Source organism: Rhineura floridana, chromosome 3 (genome assembly GCF_030035675.1).
Source record: "Rhineura floridana isolate rRhiFlo1 chromosome 3, rRhiFlo1.hap2, whole genome shotgun sequence".
Taxonomy (NCBI): Eukaryota; Metazoa; Chordata; class Lepidosauria; order Squamata; family Rhineuridae; genus Rhineura; species Rhineura floridana.
Window position 1 is genome coordinate 44,404,425 of NC_084482.1, and position 22,650 is coordinate 44,427,074.

The 22,650-nt window shown below is 41.4% G+C and overlaps 1 protein-coding gene across 4 annotated transcripts in view; it reads right to left on the bottom strand.

Moving 5' to 3' along the window:
• RGS9 (regulator of G protein signaling 9) overlaps positions 1-22,650 on the bottom strand; it is a 104,324-nt gene that overhangs the window by 81,081 nt on the left and 593 nt on the right. For 3 of the 4 annotated variants that reach the window (XM_061615599.1, XM_061615601.1, XM_061615597.1), the window contains exon 2: positions 2,254-2,350. In XM_061615599.1, coding sequence (XP_061471583.1) covers positions 2,254-2,350 — 97 coding nt within the window. Of the gene's footprint in view, positions 1-2,253; positions 2,351-10,749; positions 10,900-21,316; positions 21,346-22,650 lie in introns of those variants that run through there. The other variant, XM_061615598.1, reaches the window with a different exon arrangement.

Here is a 22,650-nt window from a genome sequence, read left to right on the forward strand (position 1 = left end):
TCTTCTCATTCCTGGCTTTTATTTATTTATTATTTTTATTTCTTACTTTTATATCCTGCCTTTCTTTCAAAATAGAACCCAAGGCGGCATACATGTGGTTCCGAGGCCAGGCCCACCATGTACCCAGGCATTGCTGACAGAATGCAGAAGGAGATTCCAGCACCCAGCACAATGAAAATCCAGATCATTGTCCCACCTGAGCACAAACACTCTGTCTGGATTGGTGTCCCAGACCTGCTGAGCTTCAGCAAGGTGGTAGCCTCATGTGCTTTCAGACTATACGCTGGTACCACACAAGTCTTTTGACATAAGTCTGTCATGTGCTTGTTATTACTTACATTTTTATTCCACTTTTCCATCAAACAGTGCTCAAGGCAACTAGCAATAACAATGCAAATACAACAGCAATATTACAAAATAAAAACATAAAAACAAGGTAAGTAAGGCATTAATAAAATCAATATAAATACAAATTAAAACAAGTTTCTACACATTTACAATTCAGCTTATGGTCAGTCAGAGTGTGGTCTTGGAGAATTTCCCATTGCTGTTCTTCCCTACCTCAAAGTAACTTTCTGTAGTCACCTCATGGTGGAGTTAACATCAATCTCAGTATTTTGAATAGGTCAACAAGAACTGACCAAATGAGAGCCCACACTAATTTGGCAAGCTTACAAAAAGAGACTTTTTTAGGATTGCCAGATCTTCACCAAGAGACTGAGCCTGTACTTATCAATTTTCTAAGGCACCAAGAGAGAGTGCACATCACACACCCCTCCCTTGTTTGCTGTGGAGAAAAAAATTAATCTACTGGCCATAGCAGTTGCTGTATCTTCTGTCAGTGCCTTGGAGCATTTAAAGGGACAATCTCTGGATGACGAGCTTGGGTGGTATTCAACTAAATAATTGTGCTAGTACAAGTATAAACAGTAGCACAACTGAATTTTTCCCCTCCTCCCCTGCATATGCCCCACGCTGTCCCCAGATCTATTCTGGAGAGGGGCGAACCCTCAGAACAGGGTGCATGGGGAGTGCACAGGGAGAGTAGAGGGGGAGAATGTTCCATTGAGCCAGGAAAAATCCTTGCGCAGATGGAATGTTTGCCTTAGTGCTACGCTGAATACAACCTCATGTTTCCACACCATATTCTTTTCAGTGAATGTATCCCCGGACTACAGTCTTAAGTATGTTTGCTTGGCAAGCAGTTCCACTGAATTCAACAATAATGCACTTCGTCATGGAATGTAATTTTCCTCCCTTAATTCCTTCATTAGAAAGACCACACCAATAAAACAGCTCCTCTTTGAGGCACTAAAAGGCCACTGTGAACCACAATTTCCTCTTCCAGTTCAGCCTGCTAATTTCAACTGACTTTAAGGACACCTTTATCTTTAGAGGAAAAGGACCCTCCGTGGCGCAGAGTGGTAAGCGGCGGTAACGCAGCCGAAGCTCTGCTCACGGCCGGAGTTCGATTCCAACAGAAGGAGGAAGTCGAATCTCCGGTAAAAGGGGTCGAGGTCCACTCAGCCTTCCATCCATCCGTGGTCGGTAAAATGAGTACCCGGCATATGCTGGGGGGTAAAGAAAGGCCAGGGACGGAACTGGCAATCCCACCCCATATATACGGTCTGCCTAGTAAACGTCGCAAGACATCACCCTAAGAGTCAGAAACGACTTGCACTACGAGTGCAGGGACACCTTTACCTTTTTATCTTTAGCGAGGAAGGTCTGGGTTCATACCAAATATGAATAAATAAATAAATAAAAATAAATAAGTACAACAAGGGCAAAACAGTAGCAAAGTATTTACAGCATGCTCTTTTTTGATATAATGCATAGAAAGATTTTTAGTGTGTGTTTCTGGGATTGCTTTGAGTGAACATAGCTGGCAGGCACCAAAGCAGAGTACAATTGTTGTAGCAGACGGTAATGACAGACTCACAACATCAAAGCACTGCTACCTGCTTATTTCTTATTCAGTGTGTTTTGAGGGAAGGAATGCTGTAATTTACAGGCATAGAAGTAGATTGGATATTCCTCTTTTTTTGGTGATCCCAGGATAATACAAAACATAAATTTCCTTTTCTCATAGTGTCAGGATGGCAGTCTCCTCACGACTCGAAGAGTAGGTGGTTGTTGTGACTATCCTCCCAACATCAAAAGGAATAAAGTGATTTTCATTATCATATTATGTTATATAAAGGAGACTGAGTGGCTGGCATTGCCTTCTGTGACTGCTACTGTCAGACTTACCAGTCATTGCATGGGGAATATTGGTAATCATTACTTTCTGAGTTTGCATTTTGATGCCAGAATTTGGATCCTGCATCTCCACCAACAGAACTTCAAGCTGCAAATTAGAGCAGATGCATGTTAAGCAGGAATCAGAAGGAAAACATGGAGAACATCTTGAGTATACAAAACAAAGTCGAGGCTAAAACAAGAGCAGAGAGCCAAGAATTCCATCAACCTCACTTTCTCTTTCCAAGTCCCATGTGGTTCAGAGTTACTTATGAAGGGGCAGCCAATCCACATTAGTGTATTACAGCAAAACAAAACAAAAGTCTTTAACATGCCACAAGATGCTTATTGCGTCCGATAGTCAACGCACTACTTACTAAATGTAAGTAAAGTGTGGAAAGTGCCATAGTTCAGTGGTAGAGCCACTGCTTTATATACTGAAGGCCTCAGGTTCCATTCCTGGCATCTTCAGGTAAAGCTGCGAGGGAACCCTGTCAGCAGTCCTGGAGAGCTGCTGCCAGCCAGTGTAGGCAATACTGAGCTAGATAGAGCAATAGTCTGATTCCGAATGAGGCAGCTTCCTATGTTCCTAGTTCTCACTAGTGGTCAGAGACTCTTACCTGCCTCCTTGACTGTGGAGGAACCTGCCTTCCTCTTCTGCTTTCCACAACTCCTCCCCACCTCCCACATTTCCCAACGTAATTATTTTGTTCTAGGGAAGAGAGGGAAGGGCAGGGAAGAGAAGGAAACAGGGAGGAATTGGGTTGCTCAAGCATTCATGTTGAATGCTTGAAAATCCCCATTGAGGTTTTGGCTCTTGTTTTTCTACTGTTCAACTTGAACAATCAAGCAGCCCAACTGGTCTGGGGACCAATCAGGTTAGTGGCTGCCCATCCCTAATGGTAAGAAACAAACCAAGCAAACAGACATTAAGAATAGAGATGGGTGCAGAAGGCCCAGAACAGCAGGAGAGGCAGGGCAGAAGGAGAAAGCCCAAGGCAGGGGTAGCTAATGTGGTGCCCTCCAGATGTTGCTCAGCTCCCATCAGTCCCACCAGCATGGCCAATGGTTGGGGACTTGGTGTGTTGTAGTCCAACAGCACCTGGAGGGCACCATGTTGGCTACCCTTGGCCTAAGGTGTTCAAGTAATTCTTCTTCTCTTCTGGTCCTCATACCACTGTGCTAGATAGTGAAGAAGGAAGAGAAGAAGGGGCATTGCCACACTCACAGGCTGACCACATTCATGTGCTGACCAAACCAGCTCCAGTCTCACCCCCACTAACTTTTTAAAAAAGAGAGAGAATAATGTTGACCATGGAGGAGAACTAAGTGCCTGTCAGAAGCTCTTGCTGCTAATGTAATTCTGTTCTGCCTAGAAAACAAGCAGCAGCCCCTGTTACGAGGGACTGAAAGGGAATGAAATGGAACTATTGGCAGGAGAGGCCGAGGAGAGGGGTTATTTGGGTTCCAGAATGTTGTTAGACTCATTCTAGCAAAGCAAACAGCTGATGAGGAAGCCTTGCCTGCTTCTCTTGCTAGCACCAAAGGTGTGCTAGCTCATGACTCAAGGCAGGTGCAGCTCACACGTGTGTATTCACTCTTTTCCTTCCTCCTAGTGTATCTGCCTGCTATTCTAACCTGATGCAAGACAGAAGATGGGGGCAAAAGGACTCTCTACCCCACATGGTGGTGCTATCAGGAATTTTCTCAGGGCAATTTATTTATTAGGTACAAGTTTCAGTTCATAGGGGCTGTCCTAGCTAAATGTGGACAGTTGAAGCATATGGAGGGTGGGATAGGTACCATTGCCCCTTGCCATGCTGAAGCTGAATAAAACACCTGGCAAGTGTGGGAAAGGGGGCTGGGGCAACTACAGGAGGATATGACCTGTGAGAGAAGGAGGCAAAGATGATTTTTTTCCCTTACCTTAAGACCACATGTTCTGCACAATGCACAGCACTGGACAAACTGTTTACTGACTTTTAAGATTTGGCCTACATATGCCACACTTCCAATAAGAGCTCTCCAAACTCTTTTTCTCTACATATATACAGTTATGATAGAAGATTCTGACCTGCAGTCAGAGGAATTACTGAGAAGTGGTGATGCTGGTCACGTTTCTTCCATTTTGTCAAAAAGCCTGTAGCCATAGTGGAATACAGTGGATTGCTTAACCCTCTGAGAGCCTGGAGCGTAGGCTACATTTTCCAAAAACGAAAGATAATCCAAGAAGGGACAACCTCCCCAGTTCCTGCCAAGAACGGTTCCATCCTGCTTATCTTTCATTCATTTGAATTTAACCCAGAATACGCTTGGCAAGGATCTGGCATGAGATTCTTCTCAACACGTATCAATTCATATCCAAAAAAGGGCAGCTCTACACATTACAGCTACAGGAAAAATAACCAGTATTACATCTGGGTCCCCAGACAGTGCACCTAAGTGTATAAGGTCCACACTTAGTGTGTTTGCTGCAGAAAACACTGATGGGACACTGATGCTTCTTGCAGGAATCATAATGTGTACAGCAGTTCTAAAGAATGCACTTTCTGACATCTTTCTGGGAACTACCCTTTACCAGGAAGATGAATATTTTTGGCTTTTAGTTGTTGCTTTTGTTAATGTTAAGATTTTGTTGTCTCAAATTTTTGTAAATTGTATTGTTCTTTTCTTACTTGCATTTTGTATTTGTGTGTATTCTTTGTGAGCAGCCATGGGGGCTTTTGGGGCAAAAAATGACATAGAAATAAACCGTAACATAACATAACGAATATGAGAGCAAGTCCTTTCAAGGATTAAAAATAATGACATACACTCTCAATCCTTCAAGCATTGTGCACTGGATTTCCACTCAAGATATCATTTACCTAATCCATCACTCCCAACAATAATAGGAAGAAATCAATACCATATCGCAGAATCTTTAGTAAGTATCAGAATCTGCTACAAGTCTCACCATGTTCAAAACAAAGCACATCTGCCAAACTGCTTTACCTCTTTGGTCAAAGTAATTTATCAGACTGTGCTGTTTTCAGCCCACAAGTTCTAAACACACACAAACAAAGCTCAGTAGTACATCCCCACTGTGCCATCATCTATATACACTTCCCTCAGTTAAGAGCAAACAGTTTGTTCAGAAATCCTGCATCAGTCTGATGGTGCAGGGCATACTGTTTTCCCAATGAGTAAAGAACTCCAGAGTCTTGTCACTTTTTCCTGCCAAGTACCCTCATGTCATTTAAGAAGTGATATATATCAAAGGGAAATTGGTAGGAAGCTTCCATTAGGTGCTGCCCTACTGACTCAGCCACAGACCATGCTGTTGCTGATGAGAACACAGCAGGCCTTTTCCCTCATCTCAGAAGGGAAGTGGCTGCTTATTAGGAGTTCCAAAATATTTAAAATTGCTAGCCATGCTGGCATGACAACTGACCCCCAGAAGGGCCAGCTTACATAATAATGAAGCGAGGGAGAAGAATTCAGTTTGATTTGCTTTATAATGCAAACCTAACTAATGCACACTTCCCAAAATCATACACAAATCAGAACATGGCTATCCTTCAAAGTTCACACTTCTCCAAATTTTGTGATGCAGTTCGTTAACGAAATAAATTGTATAAACTACGTATAGAAAGGTATAATACACATTGTAAGGTATACAAAGCATGCATAAAATGCATATATTAGTGAAAGTCACAGACAAAGATGCATAATATTAGGAAAGATTGCTTGAATGAATGTGCATATTAAACAAAATGGCACACATAAATGTGTATATTTGGAGAAATATACATAAATGTATATATCAGGAGAAACCTGCTTGCAGGTTTCACACAGGCATCTGGTTGGTCACTGTGATAACAGGATGCTAGACTAGATGGGCCACTGGGCTGATCCAGAAGGTTCTTCTTATGTTCCTAGAGATGCACTAATATTTGTGAGGAGTTAAGTTGCAAACTAGTGTGGAAATGTGATGAACTGAATTTAAGATTGGGAAAAAATGATAGATTCACATATTTGCCCAACCCTAAAATAAGGGCACCTGTTTCTGATTTGCTGGCTTTGTCATATTTTGTAATAAGGCTATGTACCCAGCAAAATAATGCCCTTCATCAGTGCTTCAGAGCTTAGCCAGATGAGTGTGTTGCCAGCAAGGGGCAGAGTTAGCTGGTGTGGCCCTGTGACCAAACCGCAGATAGTGTGAATGTGTGAGGGAGGTTGTGTGCACCCTGTAATGTGTATGACTATGGGCTTATCTCTGTATGCCTCACCCATTTATGTCCATTGTATTTTCCAGTCTTATGTTCATGAATGGGGAAGGTCTCTCATCTATGTTCGTTCGATTAAGGTTTCCCTTCTCCATTCCCCTCAGGCACCACTCTTGTTCCTGTCAGTAGTATGTGATTAACACTGTCCTCTAGCGCATGATTTCAAACCTCTGACAAGATACTTGTGAGGTTTTGTGTCATGAACAAGAAAGACATGCCTGTACTGGTTGCTCACCACATATACAGTGAATCAAGATTTAAAGCATCCATAACAGGTATCTGCACTGGATAGATTTGGTTGCCTGTGGACTCTGGCCACACTGTAAAGCCAGTGTTACCTCTGAAGCTGCTCAGAAATCAAGGGAAGCAAAGAGAAGTAGCATGTGAAAGATCAGCTTCGCAGTCTTGTAGTGCTCCCGGATGCAGCTTTGCTCAAGGATGTTCAGGTGGAGGCAGTGGTCAGGAGCACTATTCAGCTTTAGCTAATGTGCCAGTTGTGTCTGCTCCTGGAGTAAATAGATTTGGCCGCTGTCATACATGGTTCATAAACTTCTTCAGCTATTATAAAATACTACTGCTGCAGTAGCAGCAAGAGCTCTGACTGGCTCCAGGGTCAGGGAATCATGTTACTCCATTATTGTGTTAGCTGCACTTGGCTTCAGTTCCAGAACATGTCTGGGCACAATTGAAGATGCTATTTGTTGCCTGTAACAGCTTCAGGACAAAATACTTAGAGAATTGCCCTCTCCCACCTGCTCCATATGAACCTCCACATCTGCTCTCTGATACCATCAGATGGGACCTTCCTGGATGTCCCTTTGGTTTATGAGGCTTGGTTGGTGGGAACATGGAAGAGGGCCTTGTGCTGTGGTACACAGTACGTGCAACTCTCTGCTCCAGGAAATTTGGTTGCTTCCCACTTTACAGTGTTCTGTTGACATTTCTTTTCTTGCATGCTTTTAATCTAATTTTATTATTATTAATTCAGGCTTTTCCCATTACAATTGTGTGTATTTTGGGGGCTGCTTTTGCCTTTTTTATTTTTTGTTTAGATCATCTATCTTTACGTTTTATCAACTGAATTGTTTTGGTGTTTTTATTGTGTTTTTTGTAAATGGCCTTGTTGGAGATGGGAAAGTAATGCACAAATACCATATTATATAAATAAATAGCCACATGGTCAGAGACCACAAATAATGACTGCTTTCCCATGCAGCATGGGTAGCATGAGGTAAAATTTCAGCTGCCACGCAAAGCAATCCTATCCATGTGTACTTGGAAGTAAGTCCACATAGAATGCAATGGGACTTAGGGCTCATCCAGATGACTGCAAAATGTGCGACACGCCCGCTATGTGTGTTCATTATTTTTTGGTCGTCCAAATAACGTCTCACGCTGTTACGCATTTTCACAGGTTACATCCGCTCCTTGCAATACCAGCAAAAATGCGATTTGCTGTTTAAAATCGGGAATTATCCGCTGTGCCTTCAGGAGTTAGGATGCAATACCGCAGACTTTACAGCTGATGGGCGGTTCTTGGGCATTTCCCCTTGCCCCTTTTCCTCATTCCAGCCAATCGCATATCTGCACTTTTGCGCATGTGTGAGAATAAGCCTGGGAAAATTGAACCAATCATTGCAATGGTGGGGTGTTGGGGGGGGTATCTACAACTACTGCACAGATGCATTTTATTTTTTGCCAGCCTGCAAACTGGGCGGCCGCTCTGGGTGAGATCTGCAATGCACAGCAAGCAAGAAAGGGGAGGGGGTTGGTTTCAGCCTGCCTCCGGAAAGCTTTGTCAATTTCATTCCACTTGCTGGGGGTTTTGCTTGAAATCAGAAAAGCATACATTTGTTTAAGTGTAATATTGCAAATACAAACAAGAAAGGGGCTGCTGGTAGGTTTCAAGCCTGCTCCAGAAAGCTTTGTCAATTTCATTCTCTGTGTGAAGGAAAGGGAGGAGGGGTGTGTGTGACACATTTCTTGCTTTTTTGGAGAAATAAGTGCAATTGCCAGTGTGTGTATCTCCTTAAATATCAATAAAGGCAGAAAAGCATACATTCATTTAAGCATAATATCGCAAATACAAACAAGGCAGGCATGAAACCGACCAGCAGCCTTTCCTTCCGAGGCGAGAACTCCTTTACAGCCATATTGTGCTTCGTTGCAAAGGGGGAGAGGAGCATACGTAATTTTTTTGCTGACCAATTGGTTGATAGGGGGAGGTTTTAGAGGCGGAGCTTGGAAAAAGCAAAAAGAATGTAGGGGTCTTACAGCTGCGGGTGCAAAAAAGCGTTTTTTTAAATTGGGAAAGAGCGAACTAAAAGGCAAAGTGAGGACTATCAGATGACAACCCGAATATGGAAACCGTGGATTATCCCGCTCCGTTTGGATAAGCCCTTATTCCCAGATAAGTACATACGGCATCCATCATGTTTATTCACTCTTTCCTATACTAGCTTGATCCTTGTTTTAACTGTTCCTATTATCCTGCTGAAAGGCATGACAGTGGATTCAATTACTTTAAAAAGTGTTTTCTAACACTAAAATATATAACTTTTCAAACAAGAATCTGATGATGTTGGTGGCAAGAAATCTGGAGACAGAAGTGACAATTGTAAACCTAGAACGCTTTTATGCTTCATTCAACTGGCTGAAAACCAATTCGTTAAATAGTTGAATCAATAAACAAGGAACAACGTGTCAATCAAGTGGTGGGCAGATTATTAGATCTGCTTCAAAATCAGTAGGGATCTTACAGGCAAATACACAACGCTGTTAATATGCTTAGATTTTAGCCTACTTAATCCACCCAGCCTCGGATTCAATTGAAATTCAAGTACATAAATGGTTTGCGATGTGTAGTGCTCAGCTAGATGTCTTCTTTTCTCCCGTGTTTATTGATGTTACGTATCAGTGACCTCCTGGAGTTTGGGTTCAGTGCCATCAGATTGATGCACAGGGGTTATAAAATGTTGTATGTTGGCAACATTTACTTAGAAGTAAATTCAATTTCTCCAGGGATTGTGGCAGTCTGCCTTCACAGTGCACTAGAGATAGGCTACCTTTACTCCTGGTAGATTCTATATTGTCTCATAGGAATTTTGTTTATTTCTCTATTTGTAACATTGCCAACCTACCAATGACTGCATCTATAAAATTAAAATGGAATACAAGCAATGCATTAAAAGTGTAAAAGCAAGAGTTAATTACAGATATTGTAACAAAATAAAGGTCCTCATAACTATGCAAAAGATTAAGAAGCTTGCAGTGACATTAAAATATATTGATATTCGAGGACTGAGTAAATAAAAAAAGCTTTTTAATTCTTTCAACCAAAAGTCTGCAGAGAAAAACTAGTGCATTTTGATAATAAATTCCAGAGAACCTGGGCCAGCACCAATGAGGCCCTGGACCTACCTTGCCAATCTGGCCTCTTATGATAAAGAACTGTAAACAATTTATCATCTGCAGACCTTTACCTTCTAGAAGAACCTCAGTGGAAGGCATGGCACCCCTACAATAACTGTAAAGAATAGAATCATAGAATCGTAGAGTTGGAAGGGGTTTATAGGGCCATCAAGTCCAACCCTCTGCTGAATGCACAAATCCAAATTAAAGCATACCCAACAGGTGGCTGTCCAGGTGCCTCTTGAATGCCTCAAGTGTTGGAGAGCCCACCACTTCCCTATATAATTGGTTCCACTGTCATACCGCTCTGACAGTTGGGAAGGTTTTCCTGTTGTTCAGTCAAATTCTGACTTCCTGCAACTTGAGCCCATTATTCCATGTCCTGCATTCTGGAATGATCAAGAAGAGATCCTGGCCCTATCATTATAATTTTTTTTGCAGCCCTATCATGATAAAGTAGTTCTATGCTGTTTGGTTTAGTACTCACTGAATCTTATATTATCAGCACCTTGCCATCTTGCCTCCAATCTGAAATCCTTCTATCCCTCAGTTATATAACTAGAAGCTATATAACTAGAAGCTTGGGGAAAATATAACTGACCATTATTTTACTGGTCTGAGTAGTGAACTACATATTTGCAGATTACAATCAGAGTCAGATTGATTAAGATTTTTGCTAATGAATTCAACGTTTGTCCTGCTAAGCTCCATTCCTGATTGCCATTCTCCACCACATTTCATGCAGAACCTCCAGGTTTCAATCTAGCTATCCAGGGGGGAATATTTTTGAAAAATAGCAACCTTAGCGAGGGAGCAAGAGAACACTTACATGCCACAGACAACTTATGTTTTCATAAGTCGGCCATAACACGACAGCTATAGAGCTGCTCTGAAACCCATAGGATCCGTAGGTCTGTGAAGGATAATTACTGCAGTTGTTCCATACTATCTCTGGAAAGATGTCAGCAGCATCAGTCACCTAGATGTTGGTGATATAAATCAGTTTGAGATTTTCTATGATAAAATTGTGTGATAACTTACTTATTTGCAATCAACCTGCCATTAATCAGCAGCAGGCTAAGATTAGAGGCTCAGTTTCAGGGGTGGGAAAAAGGGGAGGGGAAGAAGAGACAGTAAGGCTCATAGCTTGAAAATATGTGTGATCTCTTCACCTTTTTCTATTGCCATACCTCCCCTGGCCATCATCATCCCAACTGTAGTCCCACAATCTGCCTTCAGCCCAGTCACCCTAAAGATAAGGACAGGGAATGCCTATCCCAGGGGCCAAATGGGGACCTCTAGGCCTCTCTATGTGACCCTTGGAACTCTTCCCAAGCCAGAGCCTCTCTCTTCAGGCCACAGTGGCCATTGTACTTCACACCTTAGGTGTTTTTGTGTGCCTAGGATGTGTACTTAGAATTCTGATTATGGCTCTTGCTTTTCTAGATGGAGGACAGAGAGGGAGGGGATGTGTATTAGGTTGCCAGGTGTCTGGGTTTTATGCAGAGACTCTGGTTTTTGGGGGTACTCTCCAGGTCTCTGGGTGAGTCACCTTAATCTCTGGACTCTTAGCTTTCATTTTTTTAAAAAGAAATTAAGTTCCTAGATGGTGTGGTTCAAAAGACATAAATGAAAATGTCAGCTGCCCCCCCCCCAACATCTGTTAGTACTGGCTGCTCTAATCCCCACTCTTTCAGGTTTTTAGCCAGTAAGTGAAGTCAAGGTTGTGATTGACAAGTTTTGTTGACCCCCAGGCAATACCTAAACCCCATTTCACGTTCTGAGAACAGTTTCCTTTTCCTGTTTGTCTCACATCAGAAATTCAGTAAATATCTAGCTTTCAGCAGCATAAAGAGTACTTTCTCTGTACAGGATTGGGACTTGCTTCTGAGTAAACATGCATAGGATTGCAGTACAAAAGAAGATCACAATAGGATCTTGGTGGGCATACACAGTAAACAATTTTAGTTATAATTATAATGAAAGTGTACATGCAGGTTTTTTTTAAATTACTTTCAAAAATGGCATATTATACACTTTATCTTTCAAATAATGTTTGAACAGAAGTTTTAAAAAGTGTACATGCTGCAGTGTTATACTAAGTTTAAATTTTACTGGACTGTTGAAGAGGACCATTTATTTGTCTTATTCATAACCTGTTTTTCCCAATATGAAGCTTTTCTGGGAGAAAAGCTGCAATGCTAATTCCACATACCTGGGAGTTACCACCATTGAATTCAGTAGGACTTACTTTTGAGTAGACATGGTTAGGATTGTGCTGAAAATCAATGGGACTTTTCAGTGAACATAGAAAAGTATTGTGTTGTTAATCTTTCTCTCCCCCTCCAATCTTTTTTTTTAAGCAGTTAGGCAGGGCTTACTTAGGTGTCATTGCTCTTATTTGGCAGGAAACTAATACTTTTTTTAAAAAAAGTTCTGCAATGGCCAACTAGTTTTCACAATAAACTATTATATGGAATGTATATATTACATACATCCCTATTATATGGGATGTATATATTATATGAGATGTATATTATATGGGCTCCTGCTGGGAGGAAGGGCGGGATATAAATCAAATGATAAATAAATAAATAAATAAAATGTATGTATTTTTACATCTCCAGTGTGTGTGTCTATGGAATATTTAAAATCCAATAACAATACAACAAGTATAAAACAGTTGCAAAACAGCTTAAAGTGACATGATTCTGAATTTTGGATTGGGTGAGTGAAGTTCCTTACTACTGAATTGCAGTCCTGTGCATGCTTCCTGTCTGAGTAAGCCCCATTGACTACATTGGGACTTGCTTCTGAGTAAACATGCATAGGATTGCACTATAAAATATCTTTACAGTTGTGTAAATAATAAATATCTATAACATTCATGCTTATATAAATATTTCTTCATGCTATGTCTTGATATGTATCTGATTTCACACTATAGTTGTAAATTATTATTTACAAATTATTATTTCCTGTACATTTTAAGTGTGCCCTTCTTCCTTGGGGTGGTCATGGTCCTCTTCTGTTGTTTTCACCCTGAGGAGCAGATTAGGCTGAGAGATGGTGCGTAGCCCATGGTCTCCCAGTAAACCTTGTAGCTTATTTCTATTTTAAAATGTAATTAAAATGATTTATATGCCGGCAAAGTTTATGAAGTAATGCAGATCAACATAATACATTTAAAGCACAGCCAACTCGTATTTAAAGCCCGTGACTTCACCCAAAGAATCTTGGGAAATGTAGTTGCCCCCTCACAGTTATAGTTCCCACCACCCTTAACGAGCTACAGTTCCCAGGATTCTCTGGTGGGATTCATGTGATTCAAATGTATTTTGAATGTGCTTTAAATGCATGGTGTGGATCTGCCCTAGTATGCTGTGCATTCATTAGTAAATTGAAAAGAACAATTTTAAAAGATACTTTTTAAAATAGGGCTGTCGCTCAGTGGTAGGGCACATGCTTTGCATGCAAAGGTCCAAAATTCAATCTCTGGAAGAGCCAATGCTAGTTCTTATCATCAGTACCAGAGCTTGGAAAAGTTACTTTTCCAGTGGCCATGCTGGCTGGGGCTGATGGGAGTTGTAGTTTAAAAAACTAACTTTTCCAAGCTCTGATCAGTACTGAGCTAGATAGTATAAAATGGCCTGACTTGGTATAAGGCAGATTCCTTTGTGCCTAAAAGAGGAAAGAGACCCAAGAGCCATGTGACTCAACAATTTATTTATGTATTTTATCTACAACATTTATATACTGTTTTATTGTAAAAAACCTAAAAGGGGTTTACAGAAGGAATTAAAACAATAAAATCATTGGCAAAAACAGTTAAAGATCGGTATTTAAAAACATTCAAAATAATAAAACCAACAATGAGTTAAAACAGATAAAAACCATAATAACTTCTACATGCCTGGGTAGGCTTGCCTAAACAAAAATGTTTTTAGCGCCTGCCTAATGTAAATAGTCAGGGAGTTCCAAAGTGTAGCTACTGTCACACTAAAGGATCAATTTCTTACAAGAGCAGAGCAAGTACAATGTGGAACTTGTAACATGGAAAGCACACCTTGAACTTGGCTTGGTAGCCAATTGGCAACCAGTGCAGATTTCAGAGCAGAGGTATTATGTGCTGATAGGGTCTCACTCATGTCAGCAATCGTGCCACAGCATTCTGCATTAACTGCAGTCCCCAGGTCAGTTGTGCTGCATGGGGATTTCTGTGACTGGCTGCCAGGTATTTTTTAGTTTTGGTTAGGAATTCTGACTGGTTGTGGGATGCTGAGTTGTCTGTCTTACTCAATGGTATGATATTGCATTTAGGAAATAATCAGTCTTTTTTCTTTTTCTATTTGCATTTCCTTTACCTCTGACCTCACTCTCTTACATCCATAGAAGCAACAACAGTGGTTCTATGTGGTCAGCTCAACCCCCTTAAACCCACTGATGATGCACTTTGTTATTTGCATGATGGTTTGTTTCTTGCCCAATAGTGGACAAAGAGAATTCACATTCTGGGAAGTGTGTGGCTTTTACTGCTGTTGTTCCCAATCTACTGCCTGTGAAGGTAAACCAAACCGTGTGTGTTTTCTCTCTCTCAGTTATTACTCACTGGAATTGGGTTGGCTGTCAAAGTGAGTTTATAGCAGCCAAGAGTAGAGAATCTTCTTAACTCTCACTCATTTCTCAAACCTCTCTCTGCAGTGAAGGGTTAAGTCTGTAAAGAAGTTTGGGGTAGCCATGTTAAAAAGCGGGCAGGGCATTCCAGGCAGGAGATATGGATATTGTTGCAAATGATTCCCAGTTAAGCCTTGTCAACAGCACAATCCTAACAATACTCACAAATAGGCAAAAAACCTTGTGGTTTAAAAAAGGCTTTGAAATTAATAAAAATAAATTTGACACAGATTTCTAAGATGAATAATGAGGGAAATAAAATTTTCTAGATTAGATGTCTGTGGAAACATTGGTAACAAGTAAGAAGAACACCAACAAACATACAAAAATATAAGTCTCTATCTTTGGAGATGGCTGGTGTTGCCACCAACTCACCATATGCTCAGAGGCACATGTTACCAAATTCTTCCAAGCTACATAGCAAATGGATTGGACTGTGAAAGACCAACCCAAATTGTCTTTGCATTTTGACAAATTGGTAGGGCAGTACAATATCTCAGAGCGGATATCAGGTCTCCTACTCCCCTGGTGCATTCACTATAGCTGCCCAATTTCCCTGCTTTTTAAAGTTTGATAGAAATATCTGTGGGCTATAGGTACATTCTTAAACTGCAAGGTTTTTTGCCTATTAGTGAATTTCACTGCTTTTTAATCCGGGTGGTAAGAAATGGGATGCTGTCCAAGTTTGCTGAGAATGGATTGATCATTTGCATGCTTATTGAGTTCAGTGGGATTTACGCCCCTGCAATCATGCTTAAGATAGGTGAAACTGACCACAGAGGATGGGGAGGGGAGGAGGAGGGGGGAAGGGGAAGGAGGGGAAGGAGGGGATTGGAAGGGGAGGGAGGGGCAAAGGAAGAGGGAGCGAAGGGGCAAGAGGGAGGGGATAGGAGGGAGGAGAAGGGACGGTGGTTTTGATCATTTGTATACTTTTTGAGTTCAGTGGGATTTATTTCTGTGCAATCATGTTTAAAAATGGAAAAGGACTGCCTTCAAGTCGTCCCAACTTATGGCAACCCTATGAATTGGGTTTTCATGGTAAACAGTATTCAGAGGTGGTTTTACCATTGCCTTCCTCTGAGGCTGAGAGGCGGTGATTGGCCGAAGGTCACCCAGTGAGCTTCATGGCTGTGTGGGGATTCAGACCCTGGTCTCCCAGGTCATAGTCCAACACTGATCCATGGGAGGGGCAGCGAGGGGAGGACGAGGAGGGGGAGTGGAGGAGATTGGGTGGGTGGGCATTGGGCAGAAGAGAAGCCCCTGTTCTTTCCAAAAGGAAAACATTGTGAACAGTATCATTGCTTTTCAGTGTTTGCCCCACCATTTTATTCTACAGCAAGCACATGTAGCCTCCCACCCAAATTTAAACCAAAGCTGTCCCTGGCCACATGGGCCTTTATTTCACTTTGGACAGTCATGGCTTCTCTCAAAGAATCCTGGGAAGTGTAGTTAGTGAAGGGTGCTGAGAGTTGCTAGGAGACACTCTGTTCCCCTCACAGACCTTCAATCAGAGTGGCTGACTGTTAAACCAATCTGGCCACTGGAGCTCTGTCAGTGGAACAGGAGTCTCCTCTCAGCACCCTTCATAAACTACACTTCCCAGGATTCTTTGGGGGAAGCCCTGACTGTCTCAAGTGAAATCAAAGTCTGGTGTGGGTGTGGCCCCCTGATTAGCCTAGCCCAGCAGCTGGGAGTCTGGCTTTTAGAACACTGATAGTTGGTTCTTACTGAGCATGCCCCGACACTATCATTCAGTTCAATGCAAAAGTTCTTAAATTAATTAAAAATCAGCTAGACATTTTTTAAACTTTTAAACAGCAAAGGATGAAGGTCAGAGTATGGGGCAAGGTCAGTATCAGGATTACAGGTACCCTGTGAACATGGCTGATTTTTAATGAATTTCAACATATAAGAACTCTGACAGAAACAAGTCCAAAAGGGCTTTGGGGTTTTTTTCTCTCTGTTCAGACTTTGAACTCTCTATTCTCTCTGACTGTTTTGTGTATTGCCATGAAAATGTAGAGGGTTGTTAGGCAAGCGTTTCTGAGTTCAGGACTATATTTTTGTAAGGTTTTGTTTTGAAATGAGCTTATGGGAAGCATCAGAATGGCATGGGGGTATTTTCAATTTAACATTGCGGAATGTGAAAAATCCACCCTGGCTATAGTATACAGCCACTCTTGTATACTACTACAATCTACTCAGAAGTAAGACCTGTTGAGTTCTATGAGGCTCAGTCCCTTAGTAAGTGTGTTTAGAATTGCAGCCTTCAGGGGCATCCATCTTTACTCCTGAGTGCTCCCATCTAACATCTCCACAACACTAGGATCTTCTTCCCACAATGGCCTTCTGGCGACCGACCTGGCCAGAGAGTTTCTTTCTTGCCAGAAGCAAGTAGGCTAGATTAAATGTTCCTTACCCATGCCCTCTAAGCAAGTGAGAAGAAATGATCCCATCACTTTAGGTGGACCTGGAAATGCCCTCATTTAGCTAAGATTTCTATGTTAATTTCCAATCAGATTTTTTTTGAGTGATATGCTGCAAACAACTGTGGTTGATGCTTAATGCATCATGCTTAATGACATCACTAGGGCACGCCCCTATGATATCGCTAGGGCATGCCCCTGAAATCTCAGGGTTTGGGATGCTTCTGACCTGGCAAGTCTAGTGTGCATGTGTGTAGAAACTAACCAACTGTACAAAAGTAAAACTTAACAGTTTGTTGCTTTGCTCACTTTTGCCTCTGGCCCTGCCCACCAGTGGCATGTGGTCTCAGAAAGTTGCCCAGAAGGAAATGCAGTCCTTGGATTGAAAAAGGATTCCCCACCTCTGCCTGAAAACATACTGTAATGATGAAACTAACAAAGCTGGTAAATGTTAATAAAAACTTAATAAAAGGTCATAAATACTATCAAAAAAATTATGAGGGGAGTGGTCCAGTGTTTGTTCTCCCTGTGACCAACAAGGTGCCTGTGTGAAACCCGCAAGCAAGACATGAGTACAACATTCTACTCCTCTTGTCCTTTCTTACCCAGTTTTCCTAAGATGAAGATCCCAGATTCCTTTTTAGCTATTGAGCATTTCAGCCAAGTCTGTCCATCACCCTCCCAATTGCGATAAGTAACAATACTTGGCACTCAGAGACAGCCAAGATCACACTATACTTTCATAAGAGTCAGGTCATTCATTAACCCTCAATGGATTTTGTGGGTTTTTTAATCTGCCACTGAAAGCAGGTTTCCACAACACCTGGGTCATATCCACTCCAACAGCAATAGAAGATTGTTTCTAAATCACATTTTCACATCCCAAATTCAAACTGTTCACAAATACACAAACTGTGGATGGATTAAGGCACTGGTTGGCATTTATATAAACCTTTGACATAATTGTGCCAGCTTGTTGCTACCTAATGAGGCATGCAACAAATGGGTAACATTTTCACGTTATAACGGACCTGTTTAATTTAAAAAAACAAACAGGATTTACAACTTACATACAGTTTACATCATTTATGGTGGTTTTGGGATAAACGTCAAGACCAACAGTATCTTCAAGCACCCCCACCATTCTCTTTCTACTTATTTTGCTCCCAGGAAAAAAAATGTGAAAAAGAGGCCAGCCTTATTGTATCACTATATTTTTGCAGTGACTTCTGTTGCTATTCTTGCTGCAACAGAATTCCAGAATGTTCAGCTATTTCTTGGGCTTTCTATTAGAAAAAGTATATTAATCTGTGGTTGCATTTGCAGTTTTGAAGGTATAATGCAGGAAAACGTGGAAGGGGAGATCGCTATTAGGTCTGCAATGTCTATTCACTTATTTTCAGTTTCAGGCTGCAACTAGCAATTTTAGTTGGATGGAAATATTCAATATTTTTATGATCATGTTCAGTGTTTTCCCCTGGCCACTGCTTGTTACACACTATCCCACCCCCAGCTGCTACTTATTTCTTCTTCCTAGATCAGTCACGTGGATATCCCATCCAATTAGTTGTGAATAAGATGACATCAAAGTGCTACATAGCCAATTAGATTTGATGTCACTAAGGGCAAGTGAGGCTCCAGAATAATGTCATCTCCCAGATAGTCCATTTGTTTATCCTGACCTACAACAGTTTTGGAATCAGAGTTGGCCTTTGCCTGAGCTATAGACAATCTCTTGACTGTGTCTGCCTTGCTGCAAGTCCTGGCTCTTGTGCATATGAGGCTTAACCTCTAAACTCCTATTCTCAGCTGCAAACATGTTTATGTCACTGTTGCTTTTGCACACATTCATCTTCCTAAACCTCTCTGTTCCTTCCAGTCTTATGTTGTGTTCCATTAGTCTATTTTAGATCATACACTCTGGGCCATTTTTTGCCTATAAAATGCTCTAAGATAGGTGTGGGATAGATTTGGCCTCCATTATGATGCTGAATTGGAACTCCCATCATTCCTGATCATTCGCCATGCTTGTTGGGCTGATGGGAGTTGTAGTTCAGTATCATATGGAGGCAAACAGTTTCTCAAACCTGCTTTAAGGCACCATGTGCAAGGGGGAATAGGGAACCTATGGCCCTACAGATGTTGTTGGATTACAACCTATCATCCCTGATCATTGCTCATGCTGACTGGGGCTGATGGGAGTTGGAGTGCAGCAACATTTGGAAGGCCACAAGTTAGCCACCACAAGTATACAAATATGGTGCTGTATGAATAATAAATAATAACGTCTGAACATGATAATGACATATTAATAATATCTGCCTTGATTATTTATTTTCCGTTATGGATAGCATAGTGGGGCAGGGGTGCTTACCTGATCTCCTGGGTGGTGAGCTAATGCTGCTTATTGGGAGGGGGGGCAGTGGGGTGTAAACCGACCAGCAGGAGAGTTGGATAGTTCAGTCAGTTTACTTGCACTGTGCTGACCTCACTGCTGTCTCATCCCTCTTGGTAAGCAGTAGGAACCCACTTGCCAGGAGGTCAGATAAGCACCTCCACCCCACCATGCTGTCCACTACTGTATATTCTATAAAAATGCAGGGTATAAATAGAAAGAAATAATAATAACAATCATGACTTGCTTGATTGCCCACCTCTCCAACCAGTTGCTGGATTTCCTCAGTCCCAGGGACTCGTGTGCCTCCTGCTAGCTCTCGAGGCTGCCTGTGGTCTAGCATCACAACAGGAGCTTGATACTGGAATGTCCGTGTCTGTTAACTGTCTCGCTCTTAGATGTCTTCATTATTATTATTTTTATTGTAAGCTGCCTCTAGCATTTTAGAGCGTAGTGGTATTAAATAAATAAATGAAAGAATGCAAAAAATGAAGCTGCCTCTCTGTGTGTTTTGCTGTATAGCCCCATAGTTGCCTTAAAAGAGCAGTAGTGTAGCGGTTAGAGTATTGGACTAGGACCTTGGAGACCAGAGTTCAAACCCTACCTCAGCCAGGATGCTCACTGGGTGACCTTGGGCCAGTCACTGCCTCTCAGTCTAACCTACATCTCAGGATGGTTGTAAAGATAAAATGGGGAAGGGGAGAACCATGTATGCCATGAGCTCCTTGAGGAAAGGCAGAATAAAAATGTAATAAACAAACAAGCAAACAGAGGACATTTTGGACTGACTGATATGCTAAACATGAGAGAAGACACTGGAGTGTGGATATGAAACTTGAGGAAAAACAATAGGAAGCACCGCAGACATGCCCTGAATCAGGTTTCTGAGTGACAATTTTATTGAATGAATAAGAGTAGGATTCTTTTTAAAAGCTGAACATCTACATGGCAAGCCATTGCACTGAACACAGCCAACTAGCCATCTGTTGTGGCATGCCAATTACTTAACAATCCTGTTTTCTTTGCAGCTGTGGGCAGGCAGCAAAAACAAGCAGTATTGCCATGTGCCTTGTACCTCCAAGAAATTTGGCTTGGTGTATCACAAGGTGTTCAGGCCTTTCCTTACCTGCTTTCTCAGTGTGTTGATGCTACATCATGTCACTTTGTCATAGGACATTGGTCTACAAATCCTATCAATTCCTCCCTTGTTGACTCTCTTTTTAATGGTAGCAATATGACTCAGTGGAACAGTAATTTGTGGCTGCAAACTGATGCCCACTTGGCTGAGAGTAAGCCCAGCTGAACTCAATGAGGCTTACTTCTTCAGAGCAGACAAGTACAGCAGGATGGCCCTGTCAGTTTCACTGCAGTGTAATTTATTTATTTTCTTACATCTGTATCTCATCTTTCTTTCATTATGGAACCCAAGGCAGCAGGGTTCCCAGGCAGTTGCCCATCCAGGCACTGACCAGACCTAGACCTGCTTAGCTTCAGCAAAGTGGTGGCATTTAGACCATATACCCTGGTTTGACGTAGATGGAGTAGCATCTCGTAATAGCCTCCATTTTTCTCAAAACATTCTGTAAGGTATTCATGGGAATTGCTTTTTTACGTGTTAGAAATGGAAGATGATGGGTTTGTGCAGTAATTTAAAAGAGCTCCAAAGGGAGAGGGGGAGCCAAGAAACTTCTTTTTAAATATTGGAGGAAGGCAGAATGAAGACACAATAAGAAGACACAATTTCTACCATTCCATCTTTACTACCTCTGGACATTTTAAACAAATTGGGTCCAGTCTCATCTTGTGCTTTATTGCAAGTGAACAATTTAAGGATAGTTTATTCTAATCTGTGGCAAATATACAGGCACCTTCTGGTAATATAAGGGAAATGTAGTTCATACCCTGATATTTTGTTCCTTCCAGCGTTGATCTCCTTGCCTTCTTTGGAATTTGCAGGTGTGTACATCAAAACAGAATATGGTCCAATAGTTCCCTTAAATAAATTTTGACAGGCTCTAGGAACAAACAGTTCCAAAGGAAAATATTGTGGTATCCCTCTCTGAACGTGAAAAGTGCAAGTATGGGTGAAGCATAACAAATATTGTGACAGAATAAATTCACACTCCCTCTCATCTCTTTCCTTTTCACTTGTTGCTGTCTTCTATGTTGACATTCTGCTAAAACAGCTGAGATGTGCGTATCTATAGCATGTGCACATGCACACATCAGAAATGGGCAGCTGTCTATGTCACTGGGAAGTCAACTAATTCTATTCACCAGGATAAGCCACAGACAAGAAAGGCAGAATGCTCATGGGAGGAAAGCTGAGCTAATACCTTGCCTGTTTAAAATCTTTTCACATACTGGTGCTAATAAAATGTTTTTATATAGATGCTTTGTGGGAAAGAAAGATATAGTTAATCCCAAACAGAGTTATTTATCAACATGCTATCTGTAAGGCTAAAATAATTATAAAGATATATGCACCCTTTTCAAAGCATATTATCGACAGTCATATAACAGAGCTTGTAGCATCCTTTGGGGGGGGGAAGACATAATCAATATGTCAAGTATGCATACTCAAATAAATAAATGACTTAGGCTGCAATCCTAAGCCTATTTACCTGGGAGTAGATCCCAGTGAATTCAATAGGACTTACTTCTGAGCAGGATTGTGATTCTGGTTAGGATTTTAGTTACCTCTGAAAGAGGGTGATCAAGGGCTGTATTTTTCTCATACTTTCTCTGCACGCTTATGAGTGACATGAATAAATGCAAATGAAGTTGGATCCTTTTCTAAAATCAAATAATGGGTAACTGATTACTTGGTATAGGCCAATTTGTAAACTGCTTAGATTGTTTTTTTCTAAAAATGTGAAGCAGTTATAAATTATCTAAATAAATAGATAGGGTTCCAAATCTATGTGAAAGACTGCAAGTACAGCACCAGGGGGTGATAGATGCCCTGGATTAATGACCACAGCATATAAACGTCTGATCTTGCTATGTGGAGTCAGGATGCACCAGCAGCAGTGAATGGCTGCTGAGGCAGGGTGGGAGGGGGAAAATAAAATTAGTGAGGTTATAGTTTAATGCATAATTAAGACTGTAAACTTTTTGGGTGATGCCTTTCATCCCTCAGAATTAAAATATTAATGGACCCCAAACCAAGCCGTCTGAATAGAAATAAAAATAGTATGGATGAGGCAAAGTAACAAGGGTCAATATTAGAAAA